This window comes from Echinococcus granulosus (assembly GCF_000524195.1).
Source record: "Echinococcus granulosus chromosome Unknown EG_S00211, whole genome shotgun sequence".
Lineage (NCBI taxonomy): Eukaryota > Metazoa > Platyhelminthes > Cestoda > Cyclophyllidea > Taeniidae > Echinococcus > Echinococcus granulosus.
In genome coordinates, this window is record NW_020170591.1 from 38,912 (window position 1) to 54,837 (window position 15,926).

Here is a 15,926-nt window from a genome sequence, read left to right on the forward strand (position 1 = left end):
GGGTCTGTATTTCGGAGTCTATCCTCCACAATGTATTCACGTACTTTATTGCGAAGCTGGACAAGTATCCATAACTGGACTCTTTTTGGTAATAAGTATCTTGGGTTATGCTGACCTGCACAGGGGCCAAGTAACGGTTCCTGTGCAAAAGCAGAGGTTGATCATGATATGCTTGAGCTATTTGTCGAAGGTCTCTTGATGCTTAATTCCCTCAAGCAGTGGAAACTGTTTAGAAGAAAACATCTTTAGTATGCATTATGAAATTCTACTTATACCTTAATTTGCATCAGGAATTTCAGAGTTTGTTGGGAGTCGATGTTGCCTGCTCAGTAGCAGGAGTGGTTCAACATGTGCCTTAGTCTCAACTCCCAATTTCGAAATACAAGCCCATCATTTTTGTGATTTTGCTCTAATGTGCTATTTTTGTATAGTTGTGACATCTACTAGTTGTTTACACGCTGAAATTGGCAGGATATTCTATTTTAAAATGTTTATTCATAACTTATTTACTGTAAGGAAAGTAGAGGCATGGAAGCCTGCTTCATTCCTTAAATTTTCTTAATTTCTTACGAAAAAAATCCAGTATTTTTCCCTCTTAAATGTAGCGAAATTTTTTTAAACATAGTCCATGCAGAATTTTGGCTGTTACGGACACAAGTGCTTGTATTTACATGATTACAGATATGCCTTACCCCGATTATGAAATATACGTGTGATTGGATAAATGCAGTCTCACGATGCACGATGCACCGTTTTTCTGACTACTGGCTTTAATCCCACGATAACCCTTCATCAATATTACAATGATGTCATTAATGTCAATAACAGGCAAAATGGTTATCAAATTAATACATGTGATGTAATACGTCGGTTGTTTGCTCAACTCTCGTTTACGGTGAAAGGACCGCTTAGATGCTCCGCCATTGTACCTCCACCGGATGTGCTGACCCCCAGGCCATGTCATTAGCCCTAAGACCTTCTGCATACCTACAATACATGTTCTCAAGAGGATTTTCGGCACGCTGCTTTGGTGGCAATGAAAAACAAACTAAACGCTAAAGGACATCAATTCTGATCTCTACTGTTGGCTGAAAAACCTTATTGAGGCGGAAAAAGTGCATATGCTACGGATGGGAGAATCGCTGACAAATCCTTATTGAAAGGCTGCAAATGAAGGCTACCTTCTTTAACTGCCCCATTCCCGTGATCAGCGGGAAAGTTGTTAACAAGTGTAGTGAGGCTAGCCGTGAACCTTCAGGAAAAGTTGGTTACAGAGCAACCTGCCCTACCTATATATGAAGACATCAAATGCATGATAATGCTGTTCCGCCTCTATCTCAACTGGCTGGATAGAACCCCTATAGCTGTGGCTGGCTAGAACTGAAGTGAGAGCGAAGTCTTAGGGAGAATAGACACAAAAATCTAACTTCATGAAATTGTGTAAAATCCGGTCCTTTGTTATGTGACTTCTTTTGAACTAGTGTTCTTATGACTATGGGAAAAGAAACTTGGGCCCTGTAGAATTGCCAAGAGGAATCAATGGCTTTTCGTCAGGTATCTTCACAGTTTCCTGGAAATTCGGTGACTGGTACGGTCCGCTCCTGAGTACTTTTCCTTATGGCACCATTTACTTTGTGTTGGCTGGCATAATAGGCGGACCGGGAAAAGCCCCGTGGAAGGCGCTCAAAAGAGGAGACAGACTATGTAAAAAGTGTTGTTGGTTTAACTCTCGCTTTTGGCAAAAGTGCCATTTAGGTGCTCCGCCATTGTACCTTCACCGGGTGATTTGGCCTCTGGACCACGCCTTAGCCCCAAGCCCTGCTCTATGCAGACTATGTAAATTCTGCAGAAGTTCGATGTCTTCCCTTGGACGCTAGTGAATCTTCTTGCGTTTACTATTTGCAAAACGTCAACAATTCGTTATTTCAAAAAATCCCTCAATTACTCACAAGAGAATTTTTATTGCTACCATATTTTAGTAAACTCTGCTTACTTTAACACATATTCCCACATATTTATCCAATCATTTGGTGTTAAATGTGTGTTGCTTAAAATACTTCTCTTTTCTAGAGGACACATCATATTTAAAGTGAGAAGTATACCTTCGCCTTTCACTCCTCTGCCATGTTATATTGCTACCTTGCGGTAATCATCATCCCGAACCCTGCCCTAGTTAAAAATAAAGCACTCAAATGAATTTTTCGAAAATTGTTCATTGGAAACAGCCTTGGGTGTGTGTGTTTAGCAGCGGAGCTTTGCATTATTTAGTGCACTAAACCATGCTTGAAGTTGGTCAAAATCCAGGCCCCGCGTTCACCCCGTTGTGGGGACACGTGTGCTTCGATTGCATGTGCGCCTGCGCACTTCTGCCCAATTGGTTGGGCTCCGCGCAACCCCATGCATGCATATACACACGCACGCACCGGACGAGCCAATAAAATTCCCACATTTCTAATTCGTTTGCGTTGCTCTCCTCCTATGCAATGTTCGCCGTTTTAATTGACAAGAAATTCAAATAAAACCTCTTGGTAAAAAGCAGCAGAAGGATGATTTGAAAAAAAAACAGAAGATTGGAGAAAATTTTTTCTTTTGAAGATATGGGGAATGGTTAAAAACACTCGAATCAAATGCTTAGCACTTCTACGAATTCATCATCGTCGATAAGGTCATATAACCTCAGGGAGGACAAATGAAATGGGAAAAGGGTAAAGGACTACTAAAATTCAGTTGTCCAACAGTAGTGAAGTCCAGGTTATAGAAGTGCAAATAAATGACGCATCGAGTTAAGTATTTGACCACATGAGCCTTTCCAGCCATCCATGATGTTGGTGGGAGACACTGCTGGTGTTATTTTTGCCATTTTGTCTCACAACTTCTGTAGGAGTATTTCTATGGACTCGTACCATTTACTTGCGGTGACGTAAACACCGTCCTCTTAAAACAGCCAAACCTGCACAAATTGCATTCACTCCAATTATTAGGCTCAAGCAATATTTTATATGCCAACACAAATCCACGAAAAAATTCTACATTTACATTAGACCACCTCAAATCACTGTAGAGTGAAAGAAGAGGGAGTGGATGGGCACAAGGCTCAGCGTCCTCAGGTCCGTTCACCTATAAGTGGAGTTACGGGTTTCCCACACAAGTGGTTCCCTATCCCGTTCCTTTCTTCTCATGACCTAGATAGCCGGACAGACCATCCATACACATCACCACCTCTGAGGGAGAGGCATACGTAGGTACACTATACTGTGGTGTTCGAATTATTATTGAAGGCATTATACGGTAGGTCTGAGGACCAACTTAGTGCTATCTGGTCAACTACCAAAGATTTCTCGGATCCCATCCGCAGATCACCTGTTTTCACATAAACATTACAAGCAGTTCTAATGAGAGTGACTTTCATCGCTTCAAATAGCATCTTACTGCATTGCCATTCAATGCATAAACCTGAATTGGGTCTTCACCAGCAATCGACGTGGTTTCAATAACACTTGTTGTAAGAGGCTCTGCAGATTCAGCCATCTATGCCTGATGCCATTTTCCGATGGTGTTTTGGTGTAGTAGTTAACCATTGAAATACAAATCGTTGTTTTTTACATGCCAGTTAGTAAACGATGCCACCACTAGAGCGCTGAGAGATTGCCAGCTTAGATAGTACGAGCATTATTCCCCGGGAGACTAAAAAGGTCTGCATATGAATTTATTAATCAAGACGAATTTCAGTTCCAAATAACATAGATAAAATAGGTGCTACCAGGAACATTTCAGTTGAAGTCTTTTTTCCCATTGCTGGGTCCGTTTCCTTTCGCCTAAGGGCTTCTGTGGTTGCTGAGGCTAGTTCAGATTGCACCCTTGCACCGCACTTGTTTTTCCCTATTTTGAATTTTACAGAACAAAAACCAGTTAACAATTAATTATGTTGTACCTTTTTTGATTCACATTAAATATACCACTTGGACATAAAAAACACCGATTCACCACGAAGTAGAAGGACTAGACTGAAGACAATTATTGTGCTGCTTTTTTGATTAAAAACAATCTCTTCATGATAACAGTTTGCAAATCTGCGAGGAGGAAATCTGATCGACGCAATGGCTCCAATCTGGGTCGAACCCCTATGTAGTGCTTGCTAGCCGCGAGCAAAGATTATTCACCCAATCAAAGGGCGAGTTTTGGGTGCACACATTTGCGCGTACGTGCACGCATGCCAGTCCAGAGGAGTCAAACCTAAAATACGATATGGGCATGCACCTGGTTAAAGCAGAGGTTTATGTTAATCTTTTTAGTTACACTCGTTTTACACAATTAGATTTAGATTAAAATAACCAGTCTGCAGTCTACAAAAGACTTTGGTTACCAAGTTTATGATCTTCTAAACTTCAAGCCTTATATCTTGTCTGATTCTGATCTGGTACCATTACCATTATCGTAGACACAATTAAGAAATTAACAAATGGGACGGAAGAAGGGCGTGCTGCTGTGGATAAGAGGATTTGTGATGGACCCTGCCAGAGTGGTGACACCATGCTTTGTAAGAAAGCAATTAGCAAATTAAGCAAAGCTAGCCGTAAACTACTAGGAAAAGGCCATCACGTAACTGTCTACCATACCTGCGTCAAGATATCAAATCTGTGAAGTCGCGATATCTCTCTACTAGGTGGATGAAACAGATAGAGATGGCTGGGCAGCACTGAAGTGGGAAAGTGGCAAGTTGGAAGAGAAGCGAAATCCCATTTGCATCAATCTGTGTTAAACTCCGTCCTTTGTAATATGGCTGATTTTAGACCGGTATTCCTACAACTAGCCGTGGACAAGACTGGTGACAGCCATATTCCCCCATCCCCGAATCCAGTTGCCCTACAGGACGAAACCCCAGGCCCAGCAAAAGCGCCAAGAGAGTTCAGTGACGTCGAGGTCAAATATCTCTTCAGTCGTATGGAAATTCGATGATCGGCATCGTTAGTTCATGGATGTTTTGCTTACAGCACTGATGGCTGACGTGGGAGGTTGACCGACGGAAGCGCTGGGCAAGACACTTAGAAGAGGAGAGGGGCTATATAATGCATTGGCCGCGTGTTTAACTTTTTTTTCGGTAAAGGTACCACTTAGGTGGGATGGCGTTTGAACAACGTTTTAGGCCCAAGCCCTACTCCATGTCGAATATATCCATTCTGTTTGAGTGCGCTGCCTTCTATTGTCTTTATGGAAGTTTTGGGGTGCTAAGCTTGTCACCGACTTCAGTTTCAACAGCTGCACTAGAAGTACGAAAAAAACAAAATCAACTTTAAAGATGGGCATGCATTTCAGTAGTATCAACCATCCATGCCCCAGGTGCAGTGTTCCGCGCACCATCGATCGCAACGACGGTGCAGCCTGCACACCCTGTCCGATTTTTGGAACAGCCTGCGTGCACACGCACGACCATAAGTGTATCCCCATTCTACCTCTTGGGCGTTCTTTGTGCGCCGTCCACACCACCAAATGGGAGGCGCCCCTTTTAGCTGCGTTATTTTCATTTCTAGTTTTAATCAAATAAATTACACCGTTACCAACAGTGACCGAGAGCATTAAAATTAGGATGACGTCAAGTAAAAATTACATTTGATAACAAATGGGAATGTATTCAGAAAGGGAGCAACAGTACTACTGAAGGGTATAATGGTTTAATTTTCTCCCACTCTCTTACACTCACTTGATATTGTTTAGAATATTTTGCCGTCAGAATGAAAAGGTTGAAGTAGATTTATTAGAATTACGAAATCTCCATCTAAAAATGCGCATAAGCTGGAAATTACTACCTGAAATATCAAAAAGGACTTCACATAAAGAGTTAATAAGTCGGCTTTCTTTATGAGGCTAAATATGCATAAAAGGAATGCTGCAGTACTTTAACTGCCATTTAGGGTCACCTCCATTGTGGCTTCGTTAAGTGGCCAGGCCTCTGGCCCATGCCATGTTCTGTCCGAGTACTGCCTCTTCTTTCTTCTTCAGGGTGGTCTAGGGGAGCTACAGATATTCCTCTGTACATCATCTTTAAACACAAATTTGATACATTTTGTTGAATTGAGCGTTTGACTACGCTGGCCTTTCAATATCCACCCATACCTTAGCCTCCCAGTTCTTCTGTGTACCAGAACTGGCATGGCTTATTCTGACTTCAGGAAACGATCTCAAACCCCACACCTACACATTCCATTAAGGAACGTTTCTGTAAATCAGTGCATAGAAAGCTGCATCCAGCTTAACCCTAAAAAAGATGGTGATAGATGAAAATGAACGCAATGTCTTTGATGTGGCAGTACTTAGCGTTTCAATACAATCTTACCTGAATAATTTCCCACAAGAAGTAGTGTCCAAGGGAGTAGGAGGATCGGAAACCGTGTGAAGCATTTTTAATAATTTTGTCCATTCGTAAAGTGGCAATATGATTTTTTCATTCTGGTATTATTATTCACGGGAGGCAGGAATGCGATTGAAGCGGGAAATTGAAGGCTCCACTCCCGGTTGACGATTCTAGTTTTTATTCGGTTAGTTAAAGGTGTCACAAATGTAAGGTAACTGATTGGAATAATCAACATCCGAGTCACCTCTTCTTTTCCAAGCAGGCACGAGCTTACGAATTCCACCATTACGAGACGGCCCATCCCTCTCTTAACTTTCTACTTCACATGGAACTAACCCCAAGGGAAGGTGACATGCGTAGGTCAGAGTGGCAACTGAATTTAGGTTACAAGCCTCAAAAGGTGGCAAGAGGTCGTGGTGACATGCCATATTGAAAGTTGCAAGGTATTTTGGTTGCCTGGTCCATCTAACAGTATCAACGACTTTTTAGAAATATTCAATATAAAAGGAAAGCATTGTCATTCCCTAGAAGTGAAGAGATAAATTAAGCAACCAAATTATGAGAAAATTGCTTCCACTTAGCACTTGAAGCAATTTTTAAAGAAAATTGTTGGAATAATGCTAATGTTATCTGCACTGACAAACAGCCTACGCATTAGCTGAGAAATCAAGTACAAAATAGGATTGATGTAGCCGAAAGAGGAGTTAGCACATTCATCAACACAGAACATGGCGAATTCCATCTGAAGTGGCCATCAATTCATGTGGCCTGAAGGTACCGTGAGAAAGTTGATTGGCTGGACTACTAGGGTCATCGTCATGAGAACCTTTTCTAGCACAATGCGCCCACTCACACGAAAATGTTGTTCCATTTGATGCTTTGGGTAAAAAAATAGACAATACTTAGTTTTACTTAGCCCTTGAACATGAAATATCCGATATACCAAGTTTTGGCACCTGTGTCACATATATGTGACACTGCAACTTTCTTATCGAAGCTTGCCATTAACAAATACACGGGACATGACATTTATCATTTTGGCTTAACTTGTCACAATAAAGTATATCAAAAATAACAAAGTAGATGTTGGAGGTTCTTGTTCTGAGGAAAATGACATTTTTAGTTTGAATTGGTAAATTAAAGGTAACTCATGTTACCCTTGAACAGCAAAAACATCTGGACCAGGATGTTCGACTGTACTAGAAGCGATACCCTAGGAATTGCCATACCTGAATGCTTTCCACGTAATGAATTAAACAGAGTCGGATAGCTCGTAATCTGCATCCTTTTGCTCTCCCACATCAACGTTTCTCATTGGAATATCTAGGCCTCCCGTTCTTTGATCTCTTTCAGTTGTCTTCGCTGCTGTATTTTAATCTCGCCAAAATTCTTGACGAAAATACAGGGAACTATCGAAATTACTCAAAAAGGGAGTAAATCAGCCCAAAGAAGTTAGCCCAGAGTTTGGAGTTATACTTACAGAAAGCAGAAAATATATGGCCTAGTAAGCTGAGAGGACACAATGGGAATTCCCACGAAAAGGATTATGATTTTTGATTTGGTGGGAGACGCTGAAGGATGTTACTAGCTTTTACGACCTCCTTCCCATCCGCTTTGGATGCAGCAATCGAAATAAATTATAAAAAATGAAATTAGATAGGAAGTGACTGTGGAAGTGATGTGGAAATGCTAGAGACATCCAATTTATGTAGGGACTTAATTTTAGACGCTCAAAGTAGGACGCAACCACATGCGTTGGTGAGGGGTAAGTGTGTCCGGTTACTCGTACTCATAGCCACTGCACATGACATGGCCGCGTCCAGTCAAGACACCGTCATTCAGGATGACAAATGACAATGGGAGTAAGTGCCTGCGCTTAACAATGAGTGGCGATGAATGAAGTTCCTTGTGAAAAGCAGCAGAGATTTTCATCGATAGAAGATTTTATACGAAGTATGTACGGTGATTGAGCACACATTCACCCACCAGTCAAATATCTGGATGGCATGTGGAATTTAAAGACAAGGACAATTTGATAGTCCCGGTTGTGGCGGTTGGCTCCCACTCTACAGCATCGGAGTGACTTATTCCAGGTAAAGCGCATCCATTCAACGGATGGGCCGCATTAATAACCCATCATATAACATGAGGTGAACACAAACGCTTGTAACTTTGAAAGGTTGGTGTGGGCTAAGTAACAACACTTTATTCTCCCAGGCCAGCGCAGGAGACCACCCTAGGATGGTTCGACCATGCTGATAAATCTTTCCATGCTATATCCACTTTTTAGTTAATAGTTCAGCTCCGAGGTAGGTGTGTAAACACAGTACCTATTAGGAACTCAGGAGCCTTAGTTCAATCTAGATATTCCATGTAGCTATTGCTGTTGCCTTATTCAGCTTCTATGTAGATTGTATTAATAAGCCTTAAATGTCAATTTTTACAAAAAAGATCGTTGTCTCAAAGGAAGGATTAAAATTATCCACGAGATGGTGTAAGACAATGAAATGATCCCTGCCGTGAGCACAAAAGGAATGACAGTATTGCTGTGGAGGCGAAAAACAAGGCCAACTGTTGACTACGGTAGCGGTTTAGGAACCTTATATCGAAGTCGCATTTACAAATGTAACCAACCGGTACAATGTTGCCGACTTAATAATGGATGGTTTGCAACCAGTACAGGGTTTATGTGAAATCCCTTCTTTGCAAATTCATTATATCTGGTTGTACCACGTATTGTTCTAGAAAATGAGATAGCTGTAGAGAGATCTTAGTTTATGGACAAATACATGTTATCAGTCCATGAGCAACAAGACATTACATTGGGCTGCGACTTTTGATTTCCTTCTGAGGCAAGCGCCGGTAGTGAACATGTTAGGACAATTATCACCAGCATCTTGGCTCGAATGAGCCAGTAGGGTAAGCAAGTAATGAATAATAAAGACGAATACAAAAAAATGAATCGTACTAACAATACTAACCCCTCAAGATACAAGCAGCATTTTAACGTGGAACTGTTACTCACTAATATTAACTAAAACACAAAGCGATCCCATCGGCATTATCCACATTCCCGGTTGTATTAGACTATTCAGATATCAAAATTCCCAGAAATGGGTTAGGCACGCACTCGCTGACGAATTCGAGTGGATTATGAAGGGGGGTGTTACATACAACTTTAAACAGCCCAGTAAAGTAGATCTGGAGGTGTAAATTGGCAACCTAGCAAGCCATTGAGCGCTGTGCAGAATGGTCGTACTTTCATATGGATATTTTGAGTGTACGTTAAATTTAGGAAGAAGAGAGTTTAAATAGATACTTTGGCACCAATTTGCGGATCAATTCTGTAAACGGCCTAAACATAGTAGAGCAAATCATCAAACTACGACGATCAGACATTAGATTAATATAAAATTGTGGTTCGTTCTAATCCTACAAATTGCTACTCCGGAGTTCATACCCTGACAAGGCAGCACAACTGTCCAGTGTTTGGAATGGTAAAAATGCCCTATTAAAAGGCCACATTCACGATTGATTTCATCACAGTAGAAATCATATCAAATAAACATTTATACTAAAAAGGGATGAAAACCAATAAGTGGTCCTAACAAAGAGTTAACTCTATAATAATAAACACTATTAATGGCACCAACGATACAGAGGTAATGGATATAAGAGCTTTTCCTGATTAACACCCACCACATCCAACGTTTCGTAGAAGGTCGATCTTTGTAGTAAATAGTTTGTAATTCCAAGAAAGACCCACCAAAAGTTAAACATTGCCTCATAAACGCCATATCCACTCACTAAAATAACAGAGACCGAAGAAGCTCAAATAAGCATGCTACAAAATTAATTAAGACACCTTTTGCCAGTACGGAGAGCAACTAATGCAATCATTTTTGATGCACACGTAAGTGTTTAAATAAAGTGAGGTGCACACATAATACGAGGCTTTCGTTAAATGCGCCTGACTAAAAACTCGCATAAGCACGAGTAAGTGGAATAAAAGTTAACAAGTAAGCCATCACACTCACTGAATTAAAGTTTTTCTTAGTAGTCTTAACACTGTCACACATTTTGCTGATGAAAAATCAGAGATGTAAAAATGAGATATATGCTCTAAATAATCTCAGTTCTTCTAGCTATGAAAAAAACCTCAGAGCTAATCATTTGTCCAAAGTTAATGTACCGTGGTAACTGACTTGTTTGGTCATTCCTGTGCTGCTTATTATTGAGGCGTGCAGCAAGACCAGACGAAGCTGACGATTACTTGACCCCTCAGCTTCGCCAGTATCTTGCCACCAGCCAACAACAGACATCCGAGCCCTTATGTCCATCCAAGGGCCGATGCAATCACAATCCGCTTTTAAAGGGGTCCTCAAATTGAGAGAACCAATAGGAATTGCGATACACAGTCAGGTTGTACAAAGATAAATCCTTGATTGGCCTATTGTTATTGCAACAAATAAAGACTTTCTGCCAAAATCTTAATTGTTGGCACATTTCTACAAATTCAAAATGTGAAAATCAGCGATTTTTTTAGGATGGGTAGCCAAAATGGGGCCCAGGTACGCACGGCATAGTACGAATGCATACTCACTTGTGAGAAATTGATAAGCGTATTAAAATTAAACAATACTAAAATTGTTTTCCAATTGCATTGAGTATTTAAAACTGCTTTGCAACAAGCCGCTTCTAAATTAAAAAGTTGCGTTTTGTTTTAATTTGTCTGTATTCGTTCAGGCGTTGCGGACATGAAGTAAGTTGCATGTGGTGTTTTTGGTTTATGCCTTCTTTATTCGAGCACTTTCTTTGCAGAGGCGATACGTCTTCTTACTATTTGTACATAAGATAGAGTTTAGTCTGATACATGGGGTTTACATGTGTACTAATGGTTACCAAGGCAAAGGATGTTTTTCTGGCACTTATTGCTTTCAACATTTCAGCTGTCTGCTTTCTTAAGTCAGTTTGGTTTTTGTGTTAATTTACTTATATTGTGTCCTCTTTGAGTGCTCTCCATTGCTGAAGTTGAATATCCATGCGTATCACAAAACATTTAGGTTGGAAGTCTGCTCCTACAGTGGATATAAGGTATATCCAGGCCACGGAAAGCGCGCCATTCGTGGTGATGGTCGCCAATTCTATTTCCTCAGCTCTAAGTGCGAGCGCTCTCATTACCTGAAGCGCAATCCACGTGAGGTCAGCTGGACCGTTCTTTACCGTCGCAAGTATAAGAAGGGTGCTGTTGAGGAGCTCACCAAAAAACGCACCAGAAAGGTTACTAAAACCGCCCGTGCTTTCGCTGGCGCTAGCCTCACCGAAATTATGGCCAAACGCAACCAGAATCCCGAAGTTCGCAAGGCAATGCGCGAGCAGGCTATGCGAGCCATGAAAGAAAAACAGAAAGCCAAGGAGGCTGAAAAGAGGGCTAAGAAGGCAGAACTGAAGAGGAAACAAAACGCAGGACCTGGCCAAAAACAACAACAGAAGGCTGCGAAGAAGGTTAGCAAGCCGACTCAGAAGGTTGGCAAGCGATTCTAGCTTATGATCCACACTGTTGATTATTAAAATTGTACAAATGGTGCAGTTTTTTTTCGCTTTCTAAATTAAGTTCTTTGTGGAGGTGAATGGGTCTTTGTGAATTGTGCAGACTTGCCGCTAAGCTCTGATCTAAGGTTTTTGGGTCTTGATGTATTAGATGTTATGGTCATTGATGTCTTCGAGTCGATTGGGCGAGATCGGTGTTGCTCATTGGTTGCCAGTGGGGTCTCCGGCACATTACCTCCGTCGGTGTCGCTACATACCGCAACCTTTTGACAGGATTGGTACTTAGCAGTTTTTGGTCGCTAGGCGTGCCTTCCCTTTCATGCGCTTTCGCGGGTGGTAGTGTCTTGTTGCAGTTAGAACACGCTCGAAGTTTCCACTGGCAGGGATGGCGTGAGTGGTGCTTTCTGTGGTCTAATGAGTGCTTTATTCGTTTTAAGGGAGGCAGGTGTGTTTACCATGTCGCTCGCTCATGTGGGGAGGTGAATGTCGGTTAAGGGGTCGCATTAACAAATATGGACCAGTTTCGACTGTTCACAGCTTTGAGGTGCGCAAAAGCGGAGTTGTCTGAGCTAGAACTTGGTTTTCATTAAAACTCAGGGGGAATGCCTGAACTACTCTTCCAGTGATTCGTAATAGAATGTCTTTGCATGCAGCCAAAATTTGTGTACATGCATATGAGCGTCTATGTAATTTGCTGCACGACCGATTAGCAAACAATGAAGACGTATACAGTTAGGTTGAGATCCAGTGTGAAGTACTTATCCTGCAGTCCAAGGTCAGAGGAGCTTTGTGTTGCGGTGCTTGGTACCTCCCGCCTTTATCTTGCAGACGCGCGCGTGTGTATTTGGTTCCTAGCTTTGTTTTAAGTTTAAAAATCAGATCAGGGCAGTCCGCAACTGAACATCTGGTGGATGAAGGCTAATAAATCTTTTATAGGGTGGATGAGATGTAATTGATGTTGGAGTGTTTTACGGATGTCGACGTTTGTCATTGGGTTTGCCAACAGGGTGGCAACAACGTGCAATGCATGATGTACGGGCAATTGGACTATGGTTACAAAAAACTGTATTAAAAACACAACGGTTTGGACCAAAAATCTTTTACTTGAATAACTTATAGCCGTTGCGGGTCACGAGTTGCCCCTCAGCGATGTTCTAATTGATGTTCCTGGAATGGTGATCCCATGTCGTGTTTTGCATAGTATGCAACTTGGCCTGGCGCATGGACGCACTGAAGTGAATTGCAAAGTAGACTATGACCGATTAGAGGAATATATGACAGTGAAACTTGATTGTTTCACAACATTTCTTTTACCCCTGCAAATACCATGGGGTTATCGACTTGGTAGTTGTTGCTAGTGCTTCCTCGTCACACGCAACTGGCAGCATTCCTTCTTCACGTCTCGTTTCACCGTAATGTACTGGTCATGGGCAAACACCATTCCCCACATTGGATGTAACGATGCGGTGGCTAACTTGGAGGTTTGTTCAACTCCCTCTAAGGTGCTAATCTGGTCATTCGTCTAGATGAAGAGATCAATCTATGAAGGCGAAGACGTTGTCCGTTATAGAATATCATCACCAGAGACGAGAATAAAAATGAGGGAGTGGAAGAGGAGGAAGAGAAGTATATGATGAAGAAATTGGGGAGTAAATAGGAGGAGAGGCAAGGAGGGAAAAGCAGAAGTGGCAAGATCACGAGGTCAGGCGTACCAAATACATTGAAGTGTGGGTAGGGGTGGAGGAAGAGGCGAGGTGGGTGATGATAAAGGGAAATGGTTAAGAATTGGAGGAGAAAGGGGAGAAAGGCAAGGGATGTAAAGAGCTGCAACAGCGGGAATAAGGGGAGTACCTGATGAGGAGGTGGCGTCAATTATAAAAGTGTGAGACAGCTTTACATTTCATCACACTCTCCGAACTCTCCCACTGAGAGCTGCCTAATCTCAGGAGTCGATGGAATCGGACGATGTTTTGACGCAGACAGTGCGGCTGGTCAGGAGTACAAGTATATGTTTCACCTGCCTAATGAAAAATTTAAACCACTACTTCGCCGATGTGGTTGGCTATATATTGCCGAGGGCAATATCAACCGTTTGAGGGCACATTGAACCGCCTAAGTCGATAATGGCGTCAGACGCATGATATTGCCAGAAGTATTGCTTTGTGTTCACATATGAAAGAAGACTTTGCTGACTTCGCCACGGGCTTTCGGCAATGCCAATGGACTTTGACAGGAGTCCTCTGAAATCGCCCTTGGTACCTACACTTTGGTCATAGAAGCCATCAATGTTGGACTAACTTGGCAGTGTACAGCGCGGATGACGAGCAGTAGCCAGGATATTGCGATAGTGTGTTGGGGCGGGGGATTCATATCGAAACAAGGATGCAAAATGGTTAGTAAAGGAAGCAAAATCCACCAACTTCAAACCAAACGCAAAGCATTTGAAAACAACAGTGCCCTTTTGCCATGACTGAATGGTGAGTGAGGCCAGTGTAACAAAATGAGGAGAAAGGCAAACACCGCAACCACTTTATTGCGTGGAGTGAGGCAGCCTCGTGGCATGGAAGTTAGCAGTTTTGTGGACATAGTTTGTGCTCATGAATACATGTGAATTGACTGTGCACTGGAGCAGATCTGCTGAAGACGCGGTTGCATGACATTTGGAAGCAGCAGAAGAAGTGGGTCAATGATACACTGCTTGGATGGGTGTGATGCGAGTGTCTTGAAGTTGTAGACCTACTAAGTGCTAATGAGTGGCATTTTTATGCAAAACGAGCCCACACATGAGTCTCGAGGGTGGATGAGAGCCAAGGAGGTGGCGACTACCTTTCGTGGTGCAGATGTGCTGAAATTGCAGACCAGGTCCATATGAGCTAACGCTTTGAGATGTCATTGCAGAGTTAGTGCAAGGATGCAGGTGGTGGGATTTACGTATTAATGTACGCCTCATTACTACTGCTGATTAAAAGACATGTTTGCAGGCTGAAATGCTGCATTCTGGTGATAGCAATGATGAAGTCTAGCCTCGTGGTTAGTAACTGACCCACAGTTGGATGATGAGGGTGACTGAGGATGGACTAATTGAGTTAAAGTGGTACGGATGTGCATTTTGGATACAAGGGAGTGAGTTCCATCTCTATCGTGAGTACATTGGAGAGGGAAGGTAGTTCAATTGTGGGTCAAGTGAAAGCATAGAGTGGTGAGAGCTTGGCTTACAACGGCATTGTATGTTGGCAGTCTAGTATGAGAGGTTTCATTCCGGCGACTTCAGTCCTGAAGATGAAATACACACTTTGTGAGAAGTCTGAACAAATGACAAGGGGAGAGCTAATGACGCCTTAAAAGCACTTTTGTTCGATATGGGTATTGATCCTCTTTCAAGTGTGAGTGGAGCTATCAAAGACGTAGATCGGCAGATATCTGAGTGAATGTGAGCAAGAAGAGACAGGTGTGTGGCATCAGAACTATAATTAGCTGCTTTGCAATTTTTCTCACTGTTACATTGTTGGTGGGCTTCCATTGTTTGGTACAAGTGCATGGATTCCACTGGGTCCAAGTTACCCCTTCCTTTTAAGAATCATGTGTAACCTCTGCGTGGAGTGTCTGCTGTCCAAGAAACTATTCATTGACCATGTCCACTATCTCAACTAATCATGAACTACGGTCTCAAAAATGCACCATTCAGAGACATTCTTTGAAGGCCTTACTGAAGAGGTGAGCTCCTTTCTTCCAGCTTTGGCAATCCTCCTCTGTTTCCATGCCGAGTTTGAACTAGTAAAGGGACGACCAAACAGGATTCCAAATTCAACTGGATTTAAAACGGAAGATGTTCATCAGGATCCCTGAAAAAGTGGACTTTGGTTGTGTGTTTAAAGAAACGTGTCTAATGTAACTTGAACAAAAAAGTATCCTATAGTGCGGCTATGGCACTGATACTCAGTACAACCAGCATCGGCTCAATAAGTCACAGGTGCCACTTTGAAGCGTGATGCAAAGCAAATGGTGGTTTCCATGCCAAGTTTGCGCA

The 15,926-nt window shown here is 42.2% G+C and overlaps 3 protein-coding genes across 3 annotated transcripts in view; 2 read left to right on the plus strand and 1 right to left on the minus strand. All coding sequences in view use genetic code 11, as the record gives it.

Annotated features, from left to right (window-relative positions):
• The window catches only part of EGR_10346 (hypothetical protein), a gene marked incomplete at both ends in the record, with an annotated part of 5,240 nt that extends 2,199 nt beyond the window's left edge, over positions 1-3,041 (plus strand). The window contains 3 exons of the mRNA XM_024499595.1: positions 291-511; positions 1,850-2,089; positions 2,982-3,041. Coding sequence (XP_024345989.1) covers positions 291-511; positions 1,850-2,089; positions 2,982-3,041 — 521 coding nt within the window. The remainder of the gene's footprint in view (positions 1-290; positions 512-1,849; positions 2,090-2,981) is intronic.
• A 668-nt stretch (positions 3,042-3,709) lies between these two features.
• Positions 3,710-7,466, minus strand: EGR_10347 (hypothetical protein; the record flags this gene model as incomplete). Its single annotated transcript, XM_024499596.1, has 4 exons — positions 3,710-3,879; positions 5,805-5,862; positions 7,203-7,267; positions 7,397-7,466. The coding sequence occupies 4 exons, from the start codon at positions 7,464-7,466 to the stop codon at positions 3,710-3,712; spliced, it is 363 nt and encodes a 120-aa protein (XP_024345990.1).
• Positions 7,467-11,243: 3,777 nt separating this feature from the next.
• On the plus strand, positions 11,244-11,893 carry EGR_10348 (60S ribosomal protein L24; the record flags this gene model as incomplete). Its single annotated transcript, XM_024499597.1, has 2 exons — positions 11,244-11,314; positions 11,413-11,893. 2 exons carry the CDS (start codon positions 11,244-11,246, stop codon positions 11,891-11,893), a joined length of 552 nt encoding a protein of 183 aa, XP_024345991.1.
• Positions 11,894-15,926: the final 4,033 nt, after the last annotated feature.